We start from the raw sequence: 24,350 nt of genomic DNA on the forward strand, positions 1-24,350 counted from the left end.
TCATCCATAGTAAGCAGGCCTTTACTCCTCCAGGCGGAAAGTTTTAAGTAAATTTCATTCCTGGTTTTAAAAGCATCTTGCATAGTAATACGCCTGTAACAGTCCCTGTCGTTAAGTTGTTTGAGAGCTTCTTCCAAGTACATCTTACTTGGCCATAAGACCACGTTGCCGCCTTTATCAGATTGTCTTACCATCAAATGCTTGTTGGCCATGAGCTTCTTTATCAGTTTGTGGTACTCATTGTCCCTGTGATAATAACGTTTAGTTGCATGAGCATTCCTGATCTGTAATTGCTTCAATTGTGTGGTGACAAGTTCATGAAAGGTATCCACATTGTCCTTAATCATCAAAGGATAAAATTTGGATTTCGGTTTAAACGGTGTTTGGCACAGTGCCGGGAATGGTTCACCTCAAAGTGCTGTCTGACTGTCCATATGACAGGGAAATTCCTCCTCATGAAGCTCCAATAGTTCTTGTGTTAATGCTGCTCCCAAGATAACTGCTTCGCTATTACCACTGGGTATAGTGGGGACACGAACAGCAACATCATTAGTCCCACTGGCTGTATTAGAATTCGATATTGTGCGTGTAGCATGATATTTACGTAATTTAAGTTTTCGCACATACTTGAATATGTCTATCTTAGTTGTAGCATAATCGAAATCTCACCGTGGACTGTATGTTAATCCCAAAGCTAAGATGGATGTCTTATTTGGAGTAAAAGCAATATCGGTTAAATTGATGACAGCATGAACATTAGCATTGGAGTCATTGATAGTCTCTACTGCTGTGGTTGAGCTGGCTGTGCTTTGTTCCACTGCCATCTGGAGCGAGGTTTCCTTTGTCTTCCCCCTGCATTTGCGGCGCTTGCTACTTTTCCGCCTCTCTGCGCGTTTCCTGTTGATGCGCTGGCGGCGGCTGCCTGTGTTCCTGAGCGCAGGGTTAACTTTCGGTCTTGCCGGACCATTTCTATTTCCTGCGCTGGGGTAAATTTCCGAAACCCCGACCGTGCTTGGCGTCGAGCTTCCGTGTCAGACTCGCTTTCAGGTTGCGAACTGTCTCCTGAGAATGAAGACAACTCAGTCTGCCCTGTGACTGCTGTAGTACCTGTGGTGATGTTGGCGGTAGTGGTGTTGTTAGCACTGCGCTGTTTAATGCTGTCATACTTTTTCGCGAAAGTGAAAATCTGGCCGTTCTCATAATCCAGCCTGTCGCGTTGGAATTTGTACGCCTTCCTCTTTATAATGATATCTTCCTCACGTTTGAGACATATAGTCATTTCCTCTCTATATTTTGTAAGTTCAGGAGAGGGAGGAAGTTTATCAATTTCCGCATTTTATTAGGGCAATTTCATCCAAGAGCTTAACTCGGTCGCTCTCGGCATACTGGACAAGTATGACCATTAGGCGTTTCGAATTCTCGAGGTTACAATGCGCCCAATCTGTTAGCATAAGCGGGTCAGGATCCTCGTAGGAGGGGGCTAGCATGCTGCGCAATCCACGCGGCACACGCCCCACCTCTAAGTAGCCCGTTAAAGAGGGGTATTCCCACCACTTGGATTGTTCGCGTTTGCTGCATTTTTCAAGCCGCTTGAATAAATCCTTTATAACGGTACTATGTTCGGGCACCGCATTAGTACTAGTGTTAGGAACGGACTCCCCGGCCGGGGTGTCCGTAAACATGCCCCTGGACACCTCCATACGCCCCCTTAACGTGTCCGCGGACATGGTGCGTAGCTATGGGCGAATAACAAAAGGCACAAAACAGTTGCCGCTCCTACCAGACAATGTATCACGGAGTCGGCTCTGTAACTCCACACAGGGGATCCTGCAGCTAGTCCGTCGTGGCGTTGCTGGTACTCGCTCGGTGAGCTCAGGATTCCCAACCAGCCAACGCTGACCCGATGCCCCTGAACCACTTCCGGTCTTTCCTCAGCACGCCTACAAACAATTCCGCTTTCCCTGGGGCGTGGCGACGTCTCCAACACGGAGATTTTGAAAATGTTCCAAAGAAACGTTGCTTCTTGCCGCAGCTTGCCCAGAACGTGGAGGGGTCTCGCAAAATCCGAGGAAGCAGTCCCGGATGTAAATACGAGGTATGTTTAGTTCCCAAAGCCGGCAAGCGCAGTACAGGCAGCCACACGAACAAGCAGGAACCAGCGAGACCCAAGAAGGTGCAAATTTTTCTTTATTTAGAGTTTAGCCCAGCACCAGTCCGCCATGACGCGTTTCGGCTAGAGATAGCCTTGATCACATGTCAGCGTCAAGGAGGCTGACCACCCATTTAAAGTGCAAGAGTGCCATCACATGTCATAGAAAACAAAGAAATACTATTGTTTCCAAAGAGTCTTGAAAATACATTGCAGCTTAAATGCCATATGTGTATATATATATGTGTGTGTGTGTGTGTGTGTGTATATGTGTGTGTGTGTGTGTGTGTGTGTATATGTGTGTATATATATATATATATATATATATATATGTATATGTATATGTATATGTATATGTGTGTGTGTGTGTGTGTGTATAATTCTATCCACCAACAAGAGTTTCCTGCTATAGTAAAGACCCAACACCAAGTAAATTCAGCCACTCCTCTTTAATGGAAGGAGCGTGGTGACCGGTCAGCTCTGTCCAACAAAATGTCTTCAGCCCGACGCGTTTCATGAGTTCATCATTTCATCAGGGGCTCTCGGCTAAACTGAACAGCACACTGCAATTTCTCTGGGCACTGCTTTTGATAATTAGTTCCCGCCCTCTGGGCGTGGTCGACTCTATGGCCTGTGGTACTCGTAGTGCTCGATTCTCCTCAAGTGAGCTGCCGTGTTTAGTCAGTTCAATTTGCGCATTATTATATCCAAGTGGATTGTGGTAAAGGGCTGAACAGTGTTATTTCAGCTACTTTCTCCTCCAAAAACCGGCACCTGGTGTCCTTTGCGGTTGCGCCAGTTGGCGTTACAGCAGGACTGTCGCAGAACAGCTGGGCACTTTACCGCGGCTCAGGGGAAGAGCCAGATTTTAAGGTTTCTTGCGAAGATGGGGAGTTATGTCTGTCTGAGGTTGGAGCGGCAGGGCGTTCCAGGCTCGGGCTGCGAGGAAGGAGAAGGAGCAGCCTCACGATCTGGTCTTTCTGGTGTGTGGGACCACAGCGTAGGAGAGCGGGGCAGATCGTAGGGTCCTTTGGGCTGCGTGGAATTTGAGTCGGCTGTTCAGGTATGTTTGTCCGGTGTCGTGGAAGGCCTTTGGGTGTGGGTGAACATCTTGAAGGTGACTAGCATTGATGGGGAGCCAGTTGAGTATGCTCGGGTGCTGGGAGAAGTGGCAGTGTCTTAGCAGGTCGAGGACCAGTCTTGCAGCGGCATTCTGGATGTTTTGTAGCTTGCGGGTGAGGTTTTTTTTTGTTCCGGCGTAGAGTGCTTTGCCGTAGTAGTCTGCTGGTGACCAGGGCATGAGTGGCGGTCTTTCTGTGTTCGAGGGGGATCCATTTGAAGGTCTTACTTAAAAGGCGGAGGGTGTGGAAGCAGGAGGACGAGATGGAGTTGATCTGGCGGTCCATTTTGAGCTCTGAGTTGAGGATAATTCCCAGGTTGCATGCGTTGTCCGTGGGGGTTGGCGGGCATCCGAGGATGGGGGGGGGGGGGGCACCACCCGGTGTCGTTCCATGTGTCTGGGTTGGGCCCATGATGAGTACTTCTGTTTTGTTGGGGTCTAGTTGTAGGCAGCTGTTTTTCAATCATTTGGCGACTGCTTCCATGCCTTAACGAATTGTCTGGCAGTATTGGGTTCGCTGGATAAGGAGAGGATGAGTTGGGTGTCGTCTGCTTATGACACAATGTTGAGTCCGTAGGTTCTGACGATCGGGGCAAGCGGAGCCATGTAGACGCTGAAGAGGGTAGGGCTGAGGGAGGACCCCTGAGGGACTCGGTAGGTGTAGGGTCGGAGAGGAAGGAGCAGATCCAGTTGAGGGCCTTGTCTTGGATCCCTGCGCCGTGGAATCTGCGTATTAGTGTGCGGTGAGAGACTGTGTCAAACACTGCTGAGAGGTCGAGGAGGATGAGGGTTGCTGTTTCGCCTTTGTCCAGTAGGGTGTGGATGTCATCTGTTGCAGCGAGAAGGGCAGTTTCCGTACTGTCGTTTTTGTTTCTGAAGCCGGGTTGGGAGGAGTAGAGGATGTTGTGCTCTTCGATGAATGTGGCGAGTTGGCTGGATGGCTTTCTTGATGACTTTCGCTGGGAACGGGAGCAGGGAGATGGGTCTGTAGTTTTTGAGTTTGGTGGGGTCTGCCATGGGTTTCTTCAGGAGGGGGTTGACCTCGATGTGTTTCCAGTCGTCTGGGAACGTGGCGGTTGCCAGGGAGCGTTTGATGGTGTGGCAGAGCATGGGTGCGATGGTGTTGGCGACTGTTGAAAATGTGGTGTGGGCAGGGGTCCGTGGAGGCCCCGGAGTGGTTTGACTTCATTGTCTTCAGTGGGACTTCGGTGGTGAGGGCTGTCCAGTTGTCGATTGCTGGCTTCTGGGTGTCTGGGGTGGTGGGTGAGGGTTCAGTGTGTTGGTTGTCTTCGTCGAAGTTGCTTTAGATGCTCTTGATTTTGTGGTGGAAAAAGGTGCGGAGTTTGTCGCAGAGGTCTTGTGAGGGAGGGATGTCAGTGGACTTGCTGGTGGGTTGGGCGAACTCCATGATGATGTTGAAGAGTTCTTTGCTGTTGTGTGCATGAGTGGAGATTCTGTCTTCAATCGCTTTTTTCCTTGTTTTTCTGATGATTTGGTTGTGGGCGTTGGTGTCGGCTCTGAAGTTTTTGTAGGCTTCGGTGGATTTGGTGTTCAAGGCCTTTTCGAGGCAGCAGCAAGTGTGTCTGGACTCTCAAAGTTCGGTGGTAAACCATCTGGCTTTCTTAGCGTGAGGGGTGTTGTTTTTCTTGAGGGGGGCTAAGGTGTTGGCGCTGTCGGAGATCCATCTGTGCAGGGTTCAGGCTGCGGTGTTGGGGTTGTTGTTTACCGCAATGGTTGGGGTGGAGTTGCTGAGTGATGAGGTTAGCTGGTCATCAGTGATTCTGGTCTAGTTTCTTCGTGGGAGCAGGTGCAGGTGTCTGTGGATGGTGGGTGTTCTGAGGGTGAAGTGGACACATCGATGGTCAGTCCATGGGATTTGGTGGTGTGGCTGAAGGTGATGGGAGTTACCTGTTGTGAAGAGCGGGTCGAGGGTGTGTCATGAGTGCGTGGGTTCGGTCACGATCTGGTGGAGTCTAATGTTGTGGAGGTTGTCCAGGAGGGATGTGGTGCTGGGGTCCAGTTGGTTTTCGAGGTGGAAGTTGAGGTCTACAAGTAGGGTGTAGTTGGTGGACGCTATGGCATGCGCGGAGATGTCTGTGATGGAGTTGGCAAAGTCCGTCCGGTCCAGGGGGTCGGTAGATGAAGGTTCCTCGGAGCGTGGTGGTAGGGCTGGCCTGTATCTTGAAGTGAAGGTGTTCTATCAGGTCTGTGGGCTCGTCAGGGACTGTGCTCAGGCGAAGGTTGGATTTGTGGACGATGGCGGTTCCTCCTCCCGGGCGTGTGGGGCGGTCTTTCCTGGAGATCTTGTATGTATTTATTTATTTATTTATTTATTTATTAGGCTTATAAAGCGCGACAGCTACCCAATAAGGGTTTCCCGGCGCTAAAGAGACACTACCGTTGAACTGATCGTAGGAATCAGAAGAAAGGCAGGTGCAAGTTACTGATTAAAAAGTTATGTCTTTATGGCTCTGCGAAAGTGGAAAGTGGAAGTGTATCCCTGGGGAATGGCGATGTCCGGTCCCGAGGTGGTGTTGGCCCATGCTTTGGTGAACGCTACGTCTGGGGGGGTGCTGTCGAGGTGGTCCCAGATTTCTGTGGCGTGTTTGTGGAGGGATCGGACGTTTAGGAGGATGCATTGCAGGGTCTTCGGTTGGGTTGTGGTCTTGCGGGCGGGTTGCGCCAGATCCGTGGTCTTGGTGGTGCTCCCGGTAGCGGTGACAGCTGAAGGGTCCGTGGGTGTCGGCTGGTGATGCTAGCTTGCAGTTGTTGTTGCGTCCTGGCTTGAGAGCGTGGAGTGCTGCTGGGTCATAGCGTTGGCGTTTAGGAGGTCCAGGGTTCCTGGCACTGGTCACGGTCGGGTAGTGGACGGGTGCAGATGGGCCTACCTTTGAGGCCTGCCCGTGTCCGCCATTAAGTAGGGGTCGGGGTTAGCTGGACAGCTGGGAGGCAGGAGCAGGGAGGGCAGCACTGGCAGGGAAAAACGAGCAGAAAAGGCAAAAAGAAAGGAAAGACCGGAAATGAGACATTGAAAGGTGCAAGAAAAGTCGGGAAAGACACAGAAGGAGAGTGAGATGGGAAGATTAAATCAGTGAAAAACGAGTGAAAACTGAGGAAAGACAGAGGGGGAGTGAAAGGGGGAGTTTAAAATCGGTGAAAAACAAGTGAAAACTGGGTGAGAGCGGAGTGAGAGAAAGAAGACCGAGGTCCACTGGACCACCAGGGATGAGGCGCAGGTAAAACCTGCGGGTGAGGAAGGCCTCGAACACCAGCACTCGAGAGTGCAGGGGCTCAGGAGAAGGCCTCACTTTGGGGGTGAGCAATTGCACTGACAAGGAGTCGTACAGTGACTGTGTGTGTGTGTGTGTGTGTGCGTGTGTGTGTGTGTGTGTGTGTGTATAAAAATGTATTTATATTCAACCTAGTCATGAATTAAAATTACAAAGATTGGTTATTTAAATGGAAATTTCATTTTAAGTAGATGCAAATTACATTCAAAATATATTTAAGAGTATAACCATTTTAATTGGGTGTATGTAATGAAAAAAATTGGCAGATGTGTATGCCATATTCTTGCACACAGCACTTCCTCGTGGTAGAAAAAATGTATTGCTGGCCTGTGGCTCAATCGGTCTATTGTGCCGCCTCTTCCTTGTGCCTTAGCGTGGAGGTCTGATTCAGGGAAACAGAAAATATGTGTGTGTGTGTGTGCTCATACACAGACACTTTTAAAGATGTGAATTAAAGGTACTCCCAATGTAAAGGTACTTTAAATTGTATTAACCAAAAAATGTCGCGTAATATCCTGCAATGGAACTACTGTCATTCATCTTTCATGCCTCCCAAAGTTATGCCAGAGTTCACCACCAAAGTGCTTTGTCTGTTTTCCTTAACCAGTGTGGCTTTCTGTCCTCTTCCCCCCCTCTCATTCCCCTGTCCCACCACCAGAAAGTGGTGAGTTTCCCTCACCCTGCACATTAGAGGGTGGAGGGCTTTAACCCCACTGAATAAAACATTTTTACGTCTTCACTCTGGATGTGATACTCTACCCGTTTCCTGATGGTGTGGAGTCCCGACTTGTTAGGTTTTGTCTTCATACTAGATTTTCTTAACCTACTCAGTTCTACTATTGAGCTTTATGCAGCACCCCCCCCTCCCTTGACATTGCTGCATGGATTAGAAAATTTTGCAGCACAAACGTGGACATTTTTTTACCTTCTACTGTAAGGTCTGGATTTGCTGCTAATTGATGGAGCTGTGCAGCATTGCATTTCATTAAAAGTAGTCTAAAGTTGTGTGTTGGTAATTCTTGATCACCTTACACCTTGCTCTCTCACAATAGAGGCTTATTTCACTGCAGATGCCTTAAAACAGTATCTCTATATAGCCACCATACATCTTAAATCACTGTAGACCACTTTATACCCATCCCCACAAGTTTTTTATTTTTTATTATAAAGCATATCTCTCCATGCATGTCTTTCCAATCATGTATTTCTCCACGTAGGCTTATTTCTGTAATTGCCTCCACATAGAATGCTTTAGACTTCTCCACTCTACAGAGGTCTCTTTTTATAGATCTGTTCTATTTACTTATTTCTCTCTCTGGACCATTCTTTGTAAAAACTTCCCTATGACCTTTATTTATGTAACTTTCTAATCTGTCTGCAGAAGTTTTTCTCAATAAAGCAGTGTAAATGTTACATTTCCTCACAGTCTTGTAAATGGATCCCTCTTCATAGATATCATTTGACACTTTTATGCAATGAGTTGCATTGACTCCTAGTTCTCAAAGCCTCTGTAAATTACTTTTTCTTTAAAGATCACTCTCTCCTTCATGCCACATGCCCTCAGTATCTTGTGCTGGATCTTAATAAAGAGAAATGTATACCTGTCAAGAAATGTTTCCATTGATGCCTCTATACCTGAATCTCTGTCCATATACCCCTCTACAGCTACATCAACATTGTTTTGTGAAGTTATTTAACTCCGTGTGGAGAGGTGTGCCTTTGCTATAGGTGTCTCCTTCATAGATCTAAATGCGCACTCTCTCAATAGTCATCTTCTTGTAGATTTAGTTTACTAGACCTCTATCCTTTAAATTGCATTTTCTTTTCTGTCTCCCGCAGGTTTGATGAGATTCTGGAAGCCAGTGATGGTATCATGGTGGCCCGTGGTGATCTAGGCATTGAAATCCCAGCCGAAAAGGTCTTCCTGGCTCAGAAAATGATGATTGGCCGATGCAATCGGGCTGGGAAGCCAGTCATCTGTGCCACCCAGGTTTGTTCCAAGGAACCTAGTTTGGCGGGTCCCTTGTAATAGTCCAGAGTTTTGCTTCTTTGGCTAAAGGCTGAGGTTATTTGGTTGTCCGATGACCTTAGTCTGTAAACTCATCCAGCAGTGGCTTTTTGGTGCAGAAAGTTCAAATACTATTCTAGTGCTGCAACATTCTCTTGAGAGTTCCATGTTTCAATGGACCTAGTTCAGAAGGTGGAACCTGCCTACGGACTCGAACTCCTAGGTTTATTCAGGAATATACCCTTGGGAATGTAAGATTAGAACTGGTTTGCTGATATCTCGCCCACAGAAATTGGGTGCGACTGTTCTGGATATAGGTTATTACATTCAACATAAGAACATTTTTGGGAAATTTTGAATGCAACGATTGCCTGTTGTAGTTACTCTGTTGCAGCCTGAAATGTGTGGACGGATGCTCTTGTCCCACTTTTTGTCAATTCTCAAAAATAGCTAGCATGGCTTCTGTCTTTGGATAAGAAGTGTCCTTTATCTTGGTAGTTGTGTTCTTCTCCTTAGTTTTTTCAGTAACTTGCAAGGGATCTTCCTGCAAAGTTGGTGAAGCTAGTGTACTTTGATTTGAACAGTATCCGGTTTATACCCATTGCTGCTGAGACTAAGTATAATTTTCAAGAATTTGTATTTTTAAAGCGGAGGTCTTTGAACATATTCCGCTATTTTTACAGCTTGTAGAGATGTTTGTTTTCATATCTTTTTCTTAACAAACACTTCTTTGAATTTATCTGTTCTGCAAGGTTAAATAATTCGTTTTTGGTCCTTGAGATTAAAATCACTTGTGGCAAGGAGCTAGAAGCTTGCTGTAATAAGTTGACTGAAGGTTTTTGTGTATTTAGATCATGTCTGAAAGTAGATGGTTTGTGTGTAGGGCATGCTGGTTGGTCTGATGTCTGTGGACATAGAATTTGAGATTCTTTTACTTCGAGGTCCTTGATGGTTAAAAATTCCCAAAGCCAGCTATTTGAAACATCTGCCTTCCAGTGTGGTTTTACTGTGTTGCTTGTCATTTGTTTAGCTCCTAATCTCAGGAGAACGTTGTGACAGATTTTCTCATCCTTGACAACCACTGAAGATACTGAATGGAAAATGTTGTCCATGAACTCTACAGGTGTCCTATATTTGGATCCGCTTGTGATTATGTCAGCATGCACCCATAACTTACTGGAGAAGTTAATAGGTTTTAGGCAACTCATGCTACCTGTCGGTGACTTAAGTTGGTGGGATGAAGTATACAGACACTGCTTTATGCAGTTCAAACTTGGTCAAAACCAACACACTCTGTACATTATCGACAACCTTTGCCACAGGCACCCAATACATCTTTGTTAATCCTTGTTTGAAAAGCAACCTTCTATAATCCACAGTAACACCAGACAACATCAAACCAACTTCAACCACAAATTATCACAGTTAGAATTAGAATTTGTTTATTGCACAGTTAATAAAAACTCACAATAGGTAAAAAGTCATTGACTGTTTAAAAAAGGTTTTACAAAAAGGTGTTACACATTGTTAAAATCACAGGGGGTCCATAGTAAATTAATGAGTCTTTCCTCTTAGTCTTGGCCTTAATAATTGTTGTTCTTTTGGTTGTAAGGCCGTAGCTTCACCCAGCTGTCTTTTCAATTAGTTTTGTGAGTGATTTCATATTTTATTCTGATTGCTCTGGCTTAATTACTTCTGACTCTTTTACTTTTAAGGCCGTTAAGGGAGTCTACTGTTCTCCTGGTGCGGTAGGGTTGTCCCGCCCAAGTGTAATTTCATTTAGTTTTTTGGCCACTAGATCAAAGTATTCGACTGTTCTACAGTTTAACTGAGTCTCTTCGGGGTTGAAGCAGAGCATTACTGCTTGCCTGCAGGTTTTTACGCCCTTCTGGTTCCATAGAGGCCGAAGCATGGAGCGCCTTATATCCATAAGAGCTTTACAAATACAAATGATGTGTATAAGATCCTCCTTCGCAGATTGGCAAAGGTGACAGGCATTTGATGGATTTGGCCTTTTCCATGGTGCCAGATGACGTGCTATGGGTATGTTGCCTAAGCGCATGTTTAGGAACTTATTTTTTGTTTTTTGTGTAAGGCCCGTTGATAGGTATTCTTGTGGCTTTGTGGTTCTGTACCCTTCAAGCACTACCCATCCGTGCGCTCTCTTGGTTAGGGTGGCTCTGTCCTCAAGTGAGGAGACCAGTTTGACAATTTTCGACACTGCTTTTTTAAAGGTCCCAAAATCCGTTCTCGTTTCCCAAAGCGTTTTTAGACCTAGGCTCTCCAATGAGTTTGTTAGGTAGGCCCTTGCAGGTGAGTTTTCTTTGGCGTTGAGCTCAATCCATAGGTTGGCGTTTAGCGATCCTTCCTCAGCGTCTTTAATTTTGCGCCAGCTTTTTAAAAATTGGCCTTTCCTCTCCACAGTTTGTTTCTGCAGTCCAAATTCGAGACGAATTTGAGCGGGCGAGGAGTTTTTAGGGAGGTGGAAAATTGCCCTATATGCTCGACTGATAGTATTGTCCAAAGTACTTGCATCTTTGCCTCGCATTGATTCGCTGCCGTTGGAGGGCTTTTATTACCTGTAGAAGTGGCGCTAATGTCCTGTCAGGGAGAGCTTTCTGCAGGGGCCTTGTTGATAATTGGAAAGTCATGCCCTTCCGGCTAATGGCCTCTAGTTGTTGTTTGAAGGAGCCGTTGCCCTCTATTATGACTCCTAGATATTTATGAGGTCACCAGTTCTAATCTTTGGTTGTCCAAGTACCATGCGGGTTTCCGTTTTTTGTTGTGGTTCATTGGCATGACTTTGGATTTGTTCAAATTGATTGTTAGGGAATTTGCTTTCGAAAAAGCATTAGTTCTATCCAGAAGGTTTTGGAGGCCAATTGGAGACCGGCTAATGAGGACCAGGTCATCTGCATAAAGCAGATTTGAGAGCTTGATGTTTCCTAACCGAGGTGCGTGTGATGTAACTGTCTTTAGCTCTTCGGGCAGGTCCGCGAGGAAGAGATTGAACAGCGTTGGGGCTAGGACACAGCCCTGTTTTAGTCCTTTGCTGGTCTTTATTTTTCTCGATAGGTGTGTGCCAGATCCCAGTTTTATTTGGACCCAGGTATCGGTATGTAACATAACCAGCTGCTGTAGCAGGGGGCCAGGGATTCCCCATGAGCTCAGCTTCCGCCATAGTTTGTGCCGATCTACGTGGTCGAATGCGGCGCTGTAATCGATGAAGCACACGAACAGGGAACTTTTTGCTGTTTTTGCTGCGTCGAACAATAGGGTTAACGCCATGCTGTTTGTTAGGGTACCCTGGCCCTTACGGAAGCCCGTCTGTGTAGCTGGGATGATGTTCTTTTTTTGTTGCCCATGTTGTTAGGTCCTTCAAGATGAGGCCTGCGTAGTACTTTGCCTCTACGTCTATCAGGGCAATCAGACGGTAGCTGCTTGGATCGATCCTTGCACCTTTTTTGTATATTGGGCTTATTATTGAGCCGCTCCAAGATGTTGGTGGTATTCCTGTTTCCCTTACTTCGTTGAATACTGGGGTCAAAATAGTGCTCCAAAAAGCTGGATCCTGTTTGTATAATATCGGGGGGGATCCCGTTTGGTCCTGGAGCCCCCTCAAGTTTTCCCTTAGAGATTTCTTTAAGAATAATGTCTGTTGTTTCCAGAGTTGATAGTTCGTTTTCACTTTTTCTAGGCTCAACTATCATTGGACTAGCTTCTGCCTTTGTTGGACTGTGGGGCCCGGTTATTTTCTTCTTGAGCACTTGGTTTGCTGTTTCGGTGTGTGTAACAGTTTTGTCCAATTGTTGGAGAGCTCCCTCTTCCAAATCAACCCCTACGGCTTCCTTCATTGCAGGGTCACTTGTATTAAAGTGAATTGTTAAATAGTTGGCCCAGACAGATTCCGGTATTTCTGAGTTGATAATGTTGTGTTCTGGCCGTTGAAGCCTATGAATGGTCTTCCAAAAACTAGAGCTATTCTTCTGCTTTGAATTATGTAAAATTTTAGCCCAGAGTTCTTCATTCAATTGCCTTTTCCTTTCCCAAGTTTTCTTTCGTAGCAATGCTTTTGACCTCCGAAGCTGTAATTGAATTTCCATGTTGTTTGAATCTTGGCGCAGTTGCCTGAGGGTCTTTTTTTATTTCGACCTTGATGTTTTTTGTTTCTGCTGTTGTTACTTTGCCCAGCGTGAGCCTTGTGGTATTCCCTTTTTGAGTTTTCTTCGCTGTGGCATGTTTTACTCCTAATGCCGCTGTAAAATCTTCCCAGAGGACAAGGGGGTTGTTGGTTCTATAGGATAATTCCTGTATTATTGTTTTTGCACTGATTGCTAGTGTTTCCATATCCGTGACCTTATATCTTAATCGCTTGTAGTTAGCGGTATGTTCTGTACACATACTTCTTGTTTCTGTTGCTTCGGTCTTAGAGGTCAGAGCTAGGTGAGCTTCTAGTGGCAGATGGTCACTCTGAGCTCTATCTCCTATCTTAAATTATTGTAATTTGTCGTACAACGGGAGTGTAACTAGCATGAAGTCTAGGTAGGATGAGGCAATTGACGAGTGGTATGTTGGTGCTGGAGGAATATCCTCTTTGAATCGTCCATTGAGAACGCGCAGGTTCAGTTGCTCTAGAGCTTTTACTAGCTGTGAAGCGGTATTGCTATGTTTGTATCTGGAGGGGGTTGATTGTGTTGGTATTTTCCATACTGTGTCCATTTCCTGTGTCATGTCGTCAGTTGCCGGGCCACCAAATAGCTGGAGATTGAAGTCGCCGGCCAGTAGTATGTTGTCCGTTTCCTCATCCTCTGAGTCTTGTTAATTCTTGAACTAGTTCATTTGACCCAGTCAGCTTATTCTTTGGATGGATGTATTTACTACAAGTAACTGATTACTTCCATGGTTATTATCGGTTTTGAGTGTTATTGCCTGTATTGCGTTCGGTGGAGTGATGTTTATGCTTGTCGGTTTGATTTCTCCTATAACTGGTATTGATGCGAAGATTACCAGGCCACCGGAGCAGCGGCCGTACTGTGATTCTTTACCGGCCGGATGTGTCCAAGCTGTATATCCTTGTAGGGCTATGTCGTTGGGCTCCCATGTTTCCTGGAGGAGAATCAAGTCAAAGGTTTGCAAGTAGCTCAGTATTTCGGGGTCCTCTAATTTGTCGGCTAGTCTGTTGATATTCCAACTACAAATACTGAGTTTGTTTTTGTTATTGAAGGAAGCCACAGTTTTGGTGGCTGAAGTTGACTTTGTTTGTCAGTTGGTGTCGCTCCCTGTTATTGTACGAGTTATTATTTCTTTACAAGGGGCTGTTTGTTGAAACATTGGGTTTTGCGGTTTTGCCAGGTGTTTATCCCGTCCTGGGGAATAGCTTCGTGCCCCTTTGAGTATTGACTTAACCGGTGGGGGTCGTTCTTCCTTCCGTCCTTCGAGTAGCGGGGTAGGGTAAGCTGGTTTTATTTCTGGTTCGAGCTGGATTCCCCACTGGGAGAAACTGGAAGCATTCTCCATGATTGATTTTGCTACCTCCCTGGTTTTCCACGTGGCCCTTATCTCGTTCCCTTGTGGGTGTGTTGCTGGGTGGAATTCAATTAAAAGCAAGTCCGAGGTATTTATGGATTTTAGGTTGTCTATTAAGTTGATTAACTTTAGTATATTGCCCCTGTTTAAGATGTCTACTCTTCCCTTCGATTTGTATTCGGGAATGAAGAAGATTGTTTCTGTATCGATTTCCCTTGGGGGCAACGTTTTCTGATAGGGCTGTTCCTTAGTTTCGTGTGTTCCCTCTGAGGGTTTGGTGTTATGGTCGTTTGCTTTGTGCTCTGAAATAACCCACTGAGATTTTTCGCTAGAATGCTTGTCTCCGGTGATTTCAATACATGGAGTCTGAAGATTTGCTTTGCTAGATGTCATCATCATCTTCTTGCAGGTACTCCATGTTGTAGAATTATTCAGTGTCAAGTTGTCTTTGGTATGTTTTGGGTCATCTCTATCTTCTGTTTCTTCCTCCGAGTTTTTGTTCTTTGCCCTCGAGTGGCCGTCCGGTTGCCCAAGTGCCGGCTCTGTTCGGAGTTGGCCAGTTGACTCATTTCTGCTTACTGTCTGTTTTCTCTCTGGTTGGTTTATTGGACCCGCGCTGGAGGTAAGGGTTCCTAGTCCATCTATATGATTTCAGTGGGTGGAGATTGCCATTTCTTTGAAGCTCACCAGTTGCTGGTGGCCTCATGCCTTCCGGTGTTGTGGGTTTCCAGTTTTCTCCTTTGCAGCCCTCGTTGACCTTTCTGTTTCGCCCCTTCCTTTTTTGCTTTTGACGAGCCCGTGCGTTCTGTGGGCTCCATAGTTCATTGGTTTGTCCTGTTGTGAGAGTGTTTTGAGTGGTCTTTTCTGCAGTGGGGGTGACATTCTAGGTTTGACCCCCCCGGCGAATTGAGTTTTTGCATATCGACAATTTCTTCTAGAGGTCCTGCCTTTGTTGGAGATGGCTGCTCCACGTTTGATTTTAGGTCAGGCCTCTCCAACCTGACTTCCGCTTGGGGGAGTTTTATGATGTTTAGTTTTACTTCATCCAAAAGGTTGCTCAGCATCGTGGGTAATGATGATAACTTATCGATTATTAACTAGCAGGTACAGCTAGTTCTGTCGATTTCGATTAGTTTGACTGACTCTTGTCCTCTTTTTATGAGTCCATTCAGGTCTGCCAATTTCCTGTCTATCCCCATTGTGGCCTCTGCTAAGCTTTGCAGGACAGTTAGTTGTAGGTCCATCTGATCGGATTGATACTGTAGAGCCGTAGAAGATGGCTGTATTGTATTAAGAAGTGATCCAAAAAGTATTCACTGGGTCCATGATCCTCTCTGGAGGCGGGTGTGAACTTTCTTCACTGGTATTATTTGTGGGTTGTCTGCCGTTGTAGGCTGTCTCCAGGTCAATCCATTCTTCCGAGGTCAGGAAGGTCATATCCTTAGTTGGTGAGGAAGTCGATATGGAAATTTCATGATCTGGTTTTTGCTCTAGGAAGTCAGAAGTCCTTTTGTTGCTGTGAAACTTTGATTCTATAGTTACGTGGGTGTTTTGTACTTGGTGGTCTTCGATTTCTCAGATTTTTTCCTCCTCTGGTACTGCATCTTGAATGGGTAGGGATGGGGTTGTTGTTGCAAACTGGTGATGCGGGTTGCTTCTTGGAGACCCAAAGTTCCCGTCCTCCCTTTTTGCTTGGTTGTTCGATATGTCGGGTGACTGTAGTGAGCTTGTTAGTCGAATTTCCTCTGCGCGTCCCGCTTGTGGGAGTGCCTGGCTGGTGCAATCTTCTTTTGACGGTGTTCTAGTGTGTTGCTGTGCCAGGTTGCCCCTGTTGTCTGCTCCATATTCGGTTTTATTCGTTGGTTCTTTTGGCATTGGTGCCGTGTGAATTTGCGCTGTAGTGTGGCTTGTAGTTGCGGGATAGGCGTTGGGCTCGCTGGCCGGTTGCAGAGGGGTTTTGAGGCCAGTAATGGAATCAATTGAAGAGTAGATTGCATTCCCTGGGTTTTTTAGGAAATTGAATTTGGTATAGATTTTTGGCTGAAAGTTGTATTTTGCATCACTGTGGTGTCCTGGCAGTTTAATTAATTTTTGATTATTTTTCCTTTTGTGACTTCTGCGACCCCCTTGTTTTGGGGATGGGCTATTTTTTATTTTATTGTCTCCGGTCTTTTCAGGTGTTGAGGCGGGAGTGTCCTCTGTTCCTAGTTTTAGTCCTTCTGCTTTATCATCAAGTTGGCTGGTGTTGGGTCCTTTGTCGGTTCCATCCAGCAAGCTTTCGTACCCGATTGTATTTTTGGGTACCTTTGTTCCGCAGGGGGTCAACTTGGTCGTGCCGGGTGGCGCTGGGCTTGTGGATGTACTTGTGTTATTCCGTTTCTGTTTGTTAGGCTGTATCACTGGAGGTTTTCTCTCCCTTCCAGACTTCATGGCGGACCGATTGCGCCCCGTTCCCTCCGCCGTCAGCTTTCCGGCGGGCCGGCACCGACCGTTCGCTAGCCTAACAAGGTGGAACTGGTGAGGAGATGCTCCGCTGGCAGGTTGGCAGGGCTGGCAAATACGCCTCCTGCACTCAGCGGTCTCACCACGTCACCTCTCAACCGCTCTTCAGATTGATGAGGTGTTAGTGTTTGTGTTAAGGTTGGCGACTCCTGCCGCGTATGTGCTCACGTGCACTCTCCAAGGGTGTGGATGAATATTGGCAGTTCCCAGCGGAATGGCAGAATGGCAGCACAGGCGGTACAGGCAGCTCTGGTGGCACCCGCCGACGTGCTGGCTAGGACGCCAGGCTTCTGTGACCCCCCGCTGCAAACGCCGAGACTACTGGGGTGCAGCTAGACGCTGCTGCTGCAGGAGAATGCAGGAGATGGCTACCGTGGGGGGGGGGGGAGCGAGGAGCAGGTTTGTCCATGGTGCGTGGTGCGGCAGCGGGGGTGGCGGGAGCAGGAGCTAGCGGCCGCAGCGGCAGAAGAGGGGCTCGGATTGCAGCGCTCTGTAGAACGCTGCCCTTTTGCCGTCCTTACCGCATCACTTGCTTGCTTGCCGCTCTTCACGGTAACTACCGCCGGCCTGTTTGCCGGCCCGTTTGCACCATGTTTCCGCCTTTTCGCAGCTCCCCCCGCTGCTCTCCCCGACACTTCAGCGTTCAGCCCCTCTGGCTCAAAAAACTGCAAAATCTCGGTCTGCCGACCTCTGTGTCCACCCGCCCGGAAAGATTTGGGCGGACTGGAAATGCCGGCGTCTTCGTCTTTATTATAAATTCAGTTGGACAACACACCCAAAGCAGAATCCCTCTAATAGTGCAGAATCTGGCATCAAGCCATCTAGTTGGCAAAGCGCTGCCAAAACTGCGTTATCACAGGCACTACAAACAAACACCATAGAAACACAGGGATAAAATTAGCTTAAAAATACCTCCTCATACGCCCAACATTGCAATATGGGTTGAGATGTTTGTATAAAATGCACTATGCTCTGACCGATGAAAGGACGGTTAATTCCCCGACACACTTATATAGAGTAAAAGTAAAACGTAATCTGCACAAAACTCAACCAAGATCTATTCCTAGATTGAGCACGGTCTACTTTTAAAATAACATTGCCAAACTTTTTGAATCTTAATACTTTATAAACTGAGTTGCTCACAACACACACCGACAATCCTCTATCAAACGATTGTTTCATGTCTTATTGATGGCCTTACCAGAACCACGTGACCAGCCTACAATTATGGAAGTTGCAAATTCATATTGTCATAGAAAACAAAATTAATGTGGAAAAATACCAGTGAACAAAAAATAAATACAAATGCAGGAGACTAAAACCTATATACAGAGGAGAATATTAAAAAAGAATAAAAGTTTCTTGCTTGGGCTGAAGTAGTCCAGAAGTTGGTTGCTCTGCAATCACCCCTTAAGTACACATTTCAAACTCTCTTTCAGATGTTGGAAAGTATGATCAAGAAACCTCGCCCGACACGAGCTGAGAGCAGCGATGTGGCCAATGCGGTTCTGGATGGGGCCGACTGTATCATGCTCTCCGGAGAGACCGCCAAGGGATTGTATCCAGTGGAGGCTGTCTGCATGCAACACGCGGTAGGTGCTACCTACAGTTACTTCAAAGATATTCTGTCATGTGCCACAGGTTTCAGGATGAAGCAGCGGGGTAAGTAAAGTTGAAGGAAGGTTCATATGGAAATGGGATAACGAGATCGGGTAGAGGGTTAACTCTGCTACAAATGTGACATCTTATTATTCTAGATGTGAATCCTGGTAGCACAGCCAAACTGATCAGAGCCCTAGAGGAACAGTGAAAGCAAATAAAGGCGGTGGATTGAAACTGGATTGTCGGTGTTTGCTTGGCTGAAGAGGGGGGACTTCAGACATTGAAGGGCATTTCTGAAGTCCTTGTAGAGACTTGGAGGCAGCAGCAATGTTGCAAGCGTGGGGCACATTTTCCATCATCAGACTTGGAGCCCAGAGGAGGAGACAAATGGAGAAATGGGGGGGGGGAATGGTAGACTGTGACAGCAAGAAAGCGGGGAGGTAAACAAAATGACATTGGGATTGCAGGGTGGTGGAAGAAAGAGGCATGAGGGGGAGTCATGACTAGGAAGCCTTATCTTGCTCATCAAAATCTTAATAATGTCTAGAGTGCCTTGTTATTTGGTTACTGCAGCATTTAACATCACCAGCTGTGGGCTCGTAAGAAGTTTTGACCTTACACATTTTTTAATTTATTTTAAAAGAAAGCTGTGGGAAGATGTTGAATCTTATTGTACCTCGCACCAGGCTGTTTTGGCAGCACTAAGAGGCAATATGAAAGGCTTAGCTTTTGGGCCTTGGTAGACGGTATTGGAGCATTCTGATGTGAATAATTCCTGTTTTATTTACAGCAGAGTGACAGCAATTGCTGTGCAATTGCCACCACTCTGTCACATGCATCTTTTACAGCTTTAAATATAGAACAATAATGTATGCAAGTACGTCCTGCGTGTGATGCAGCAGGCACATGTCATTTGAGTAGGGATAATAAATATTGCCACTGAAAGACCAGTATGGTTGTTAAGAACCTGAAAAGTCAATGGTGGGGACTGGCCAGTCTCTTTGACTTAGCCCTACTGGGAGGCCAGTCGATGGAATTCAGTTTCCTTATTGCAGCTTGTATCAAGGGATGACCCGGAACAGCCTCTGTATTCCGTTGCATTCCCTCAACATATCTTTCCCTCCTTCACAGATCGCCAGAGAGGCAGAGGCGGCCATTTATAACCAGCAGCTGTTTGAGGAGCTACGCCGCGTCACCCCGCTCACCCAGGACCCAACTGAAGTTGCGGCCATTGGAGCCGTGGAGGCCTCCTTCAAGTGTTGTGCTGGTGCCATCATTGTGCTGACCACCTCTGGCAGGTAAATGGGGTGGGATGTATTGCACAGAATGTGCCAGTGAGGTATCCAATTGAAAGTGACCTTTGGAATGAGCGAAGTCTCATTGGCTGGTGACCCCCAGTATTCCAGGTTCACAGGCATCCTTTTGTTTCCTAGTCCATGGCCTCTTGGGTTGTTCTGAGACCACTAATCCATATAAATGTTTTGCAACAACTAGGAGGTCTTTTAGTGCTACAGAGTATTATGGCGCACACCTGGGTGACCGCTGATTGGTGTATAACAGCAAAGTAAACAGTGTAGGCAATGGGGCGAGTGGTAACACCTCCCAACCACTCAATTAGATCAGAAACCTGGTCTGTATCGATTAGAACTGCAATGCCCCTGCACTAAACACAAATTGTATGGTATGATAGTAAAACGTGGTTAAATACAATGGTTGATATAATTGCAGCACTCCAAACACATAGTGAGTATTCACAGTTCAGTGATCATGAGCACAAAAAGAAGCTGTGAAAAGGTCAATGGTCCGTTCATATGTTCATTTTCTGTTTAATGTTCCCAAAAGATAAGCCAACACGTGTTTCATCGCAGGGAACAACTGCGAATCTTCAGGGCTGGAAAAGATGGCTCATATGATAAGTGTTATAAGTCGGAAACACCAAAGAGTAAGGGCGCGAAAGAGCCGGTCAGTGTGTAGACTCTGGTTCTTGTCGGAAATGGAGGTTGCGATTCTTAGTAATTTTAAATAGCTGTGGCCCGGTCTGGGTGAGCTAAGGATTTCCAGTTCTGTCACTCTCAATGGACGGCCGATTAGTAAAGATTTAGCATAGATCTCGATTTTTCACAAGTTGAGTGAAAACCGGGAGGAGATAAGTCTTCGTGATAGGGCGGGTGTGCCTCTATTCACGGAGTGTTTCGTCTTAGTAACGTAATTCCCCCTCCTTTAGTTTCCCGGCGCCGTGTTTCTGGTACGGACTAAACCAGAAACACGGCGCCGGGAAACTAAAGGAGGGGGAATTACGTTACTAAGAATCGCAACCTCCATTTCCGACAAGAACCAGAGTCTACACACTGACCGGCTCTTTCGCGCCCTTACTCTTTGGTGTTTCCGACTTATAACACTTATCATATGAGCCATCTTTTCCAGCCCTGAAGATTCGCAGTTGTTCCCTGCGATGAAACACGTGTTGGCTTATCTTTTGGGAACATTAAACAGAAAATGAACATATGAACGGACCATTGACCTTTTCACAGCTTCTTTTTGTGCTCATGATCACTGAACTGTGAATACTCACTATGTGTTTGGAGTGCTGCAATTATATCAACCATTGTATTTAACCACGTTTTACTATCATACCATACAATTTGTGTTTAGTGCAGGGGCATTGCAGTTCTAATCAATCCATATAAATGTACCCAGTGAAGTTAACCATAAATGTTTCCTTACTCCCCATAGTATTCATCTATTTCAATGCTTTGCAATTGAGTGATTATTTACAACAAGGGGTGGTGATGGACAGAGTCTCTAAATTAAGCAGAGTACTCTCACCCAGTCAAGAGATCAGGGCTAGATCCAACACCGTTTTTTAGCTCATTGCACCATCCCAGTTTCAGAAACTGGCTGTATGCAAATTAGTCTGTCCCTGGCCCAGTGCATCATGGGAACAGGGCAGACCAGACTACAACAGCCAATTCTTACACTGGGAAGGAAACAAGCTTCCGGGGACCGGTTTCTGCCATTTCAGGCGTCTTCGGCCCGGCTTGCTTGAATCCTGATGGTGCAATGAGCAAGGGACTCACATCTGAGTATACCCTTCCACGCTTAGGGTGGACAAAATTATTTACAACAAGGGGTGGTGATGGACAGAGTCTCTGAATTAAGCAGAGTACTCTCACCCAGTCAAGAGATCAGGGCTAGATCCAACACCGTTTTTAGCTCATTGCACCATCCCAGTTTCAGAAACTGGCTGTATGCAAATTAGTCTGTCCCTGGCCCAGTGCATCATGGGAACAGGGCAGACCAGACTACAACAGTCAATTCTTACACTGGGAAGGAAACAAGCTTCCGGGGACCGGTTTCTGCCATTTCAGGCGTCTTCGGCCCGGCTTGCTTGAATCCTGATGGTGCAATGAGCAAGGGACTCACATCTGAGTATACCCTTCCACGCTTAGGGTGGACAAAATTATTTACAACAAGGGGTGGTGATGGACAGAGTCTCTGAATTAAGCAGAGTACTCTCACCCAGTCAAGAGATCAGGGCTAGATCCAACACCGTTTTTAGCTCATTGCACCATCCCAGTTTCAGAAACTGGCTGTATGCAAATTAGTCTGTCCCTGGCCCAGTGCATCATGGGAACAGGGCAGACCAGACTACAACAGTCAATTCTTACACTGGGAAGGAAACAAGCTTCCGGGGACCGGTTTCTGCCATTTCAGGCGTCTTCGGCCCGGCTTGCTTGAATCCTGATGGTGCAATGAGCAAGGGACTCACATCTGAGTATACCCTTCCACGCTTAGGGTGGACAAAATTATTTACAACAAGGGGTGGTGATGGACAGAGTCTCTGAATTAAGCAGAGTACTCTCACCCAGTCAAGAGATCAGGGCTAGATCCAACACCGTTTTTTAGCTCATTGCACCATCCCAGTTTCAGAAACTGGCTGTATGCAAATTAGTCTGTCCTTGGCCCAGTGCATCATGGGTTGCAATTGAGTGATGACATGCTTGTAAGTAGCATGTTTGGGGAGCAGATCTCCTCTGTTCACTGAAAATACTGTGCCCTCCACTATTTTGTAGCTTAGCCTATTGACCATATGACCCTGACATTCGGATGGCGGCATCCACATTTTTTGATCTGGCCTGGTGATACCTAATCTTATGCTGCAAGTTTTCCAAACATTCCTAATAAAAATACATACATAGACTATTTTCACTTCGCCCTTTTCATCTATCGGTCTGTTGACTTGCCACCCGCCTTTTGCTTTAACCTTCTGCAGCATACAGCTTGAGGCAATGGGTCAGGCCACTTCATTAGTTTGCTGTTCTGCACTGAGTCACTGTATTTTTCAGATTATATGTGCACAGCCGCCTAAAAAGGATGCTACTTCTCGCCAATGTGCCCGAGTGGCTGGGCTACACCATTATTTTTATATTATCATTTTTTTGCATACTGTATGTTTTGCAGAAAATATATTTAAAGGTGGCATGCTTGCCCAGACTTATTCTCTTTGACAATGTTCCTTGTTCTTTGTTTTGGATCTCTTGAGTTTGCTTAATCCGAAATCTCTGAGACTGGGAACCCATGATGATGCTGGAGTGAGTGTGTTTACTGAGAAAGGGTACTCCAGTTCTCTGTGGAGATGTGGTTCCTTGGAATTGTCACTCGTTCATGTAAAAATAGATTTACAAATGCACTTTAAAAGTGTTTAAAGGTCCGCAATAGATTATGGTTAAATTGTTTACCAGCTAGGTGCTTTCGACTACCTTGAGAGAACTGTAATGTTGTAGTCTAGCCGAAGCTGCTCTAGCGTGAAAGTGATGGGCTAACCGGCTTGAGTAGCGAAACACATTTGATTTTTCTCCCAATTTGAAATTGTTTTTTGTAATGGTTTCTTTTACACCAGGGTATTATTTTAAACTAGACTGTGAAACAAACTTCTGGAACTTCACATTTTATTCACCAAACACCTGGGAACTTGAATCTTTAATTCTTACTCTGTACATATATGATTGATAGTTTGAGCTGTTATTCTCTGGCTGGTCCGTTGTTCGTAATTTTGGTTTCCTACTCTGTATTGCAGTATAAAATACTGTTTTGTGCATGTTATGGAATATAAACTGCAGGTCACTAGCTAGGGGGAGCAACTGGCTCTTTTCAATTTTTTGTGCTTTTTTTAAATTAAATTAGTCTTGGTTAAACCTTTTGGTTAATCCACTTTATAAGGTAATATTTATCGCTCAGATTTTTTCATGGAAGAACAGGTTTGCGTTAAATTAAATGTCATTGCTTTGTAAAGTCAGAGTTAAAATGTGACACAAAGCGTATTCCATTTTAGTAATGTTAAGACTGCACCTCCTGTAGTTCCTATATATTTTTTTGCACATAGTTCGCCTACCATAACTCCCAGAGGATTTTGGAAAGAGGTTTCAACGGTTATATTCCTTTCTCTGAACTAGAGTGACCACCTTACCACTGCATGATCACCTGCACTGTTTTTGGAGTTTTCATCTCGCAACCAAAGGCATTCTGGGTGCTGAGTGTTGCCTTGGTTGCTTCCATGGAGTTCATTCGACTAAGACACCTGATAGCATTGATTCATATGTGAAAAGCACAGGACTAGAAACCATGTGGATGATCACATGATGGTCACCATAGTCCAACCAGATCTGTTAATATGATACAAGATTAGAAGAAAGATCACAAAGACTTTAAACTTGGATGGCAGCGGGGTTGCATATTGCCTATCGCTGTGTACTAAAAAGATGACCAGACATTGGCACAGTTCCATGGAAATAGAATTCTAGTTGTTTGAATGTCATAACATTTCAGATTTTAGTTGGCCACATTAGATGATGCCAAGACTTATTTTCTAGGAAGAAGTTTGTGCCTTAAAGCTGTTAGTCAGTCAGTCAAAAAGGCTTTATTTCGATAAAAGTTATCATAAAAGCTTCACATTAAAAAGAACTTACACGAATTCATTATAAAAAAGTACAACAAGTTAATTACATTAAACTTTTAAACAACCTTACTTTTTCACGAATTTTACACGAATTCATTATAAAAAAGTACAACAAGTTAATTACATTAAACTTTTAAACAACCTTACTTTTTCATTAAAAGAAGCATTTCATAGCAGTTTTAGTTAAAAAAGAATTA

The 24,350-nt window shown here is 45.5% G+C and overlaps 1 protein-coding gene across 3 annotated transcripts in view; it reads left to right on the forward strand.

Moving 5' to 3' along the window:
* Window positions 1-24,350, forward strand: part of PKLR (pyruvate kinase L/R) — an 86,133-nt gene that overhangs the window by 53,926 nt on the left and 7,857 nt on the right. For all 3 annotated transcript variants that reach the window (XM_078670015.1, XM_078670016.1, XM_078670014.1), the window contains exons 7-9: window positions 8,399-8,549; window positions 18,035-18,187; window positions 19,329-19,495. In XM_078670015.1, the coding sequence (XP_078526141.1) occupies window positions 8,399-8,549; window positions 18,035-18,187; window positions 19,329-19,495 (471 nt within the window). The remainder of the gene's footprint in view (window positions 1-8,398; window positions 8,550-18,034; window positions 18,188-19,328; window positions 19,496-24,350) is intronic.

This window comes from Lissotriton helveticus, chromosome 12 (genome assembly GCF_964261635.1).
Source record: "Lissotriton helveticus chromosome 12, aLisHel1.1, whole genome shotgun sequence".
Taxonomy (NCBI): domain Eukaryota; kingdom Metazoa; phylum Chordata; class Amphibia; order Caudata; family Salamandridae; genus Lissotriton; species Lissotriton helveticus.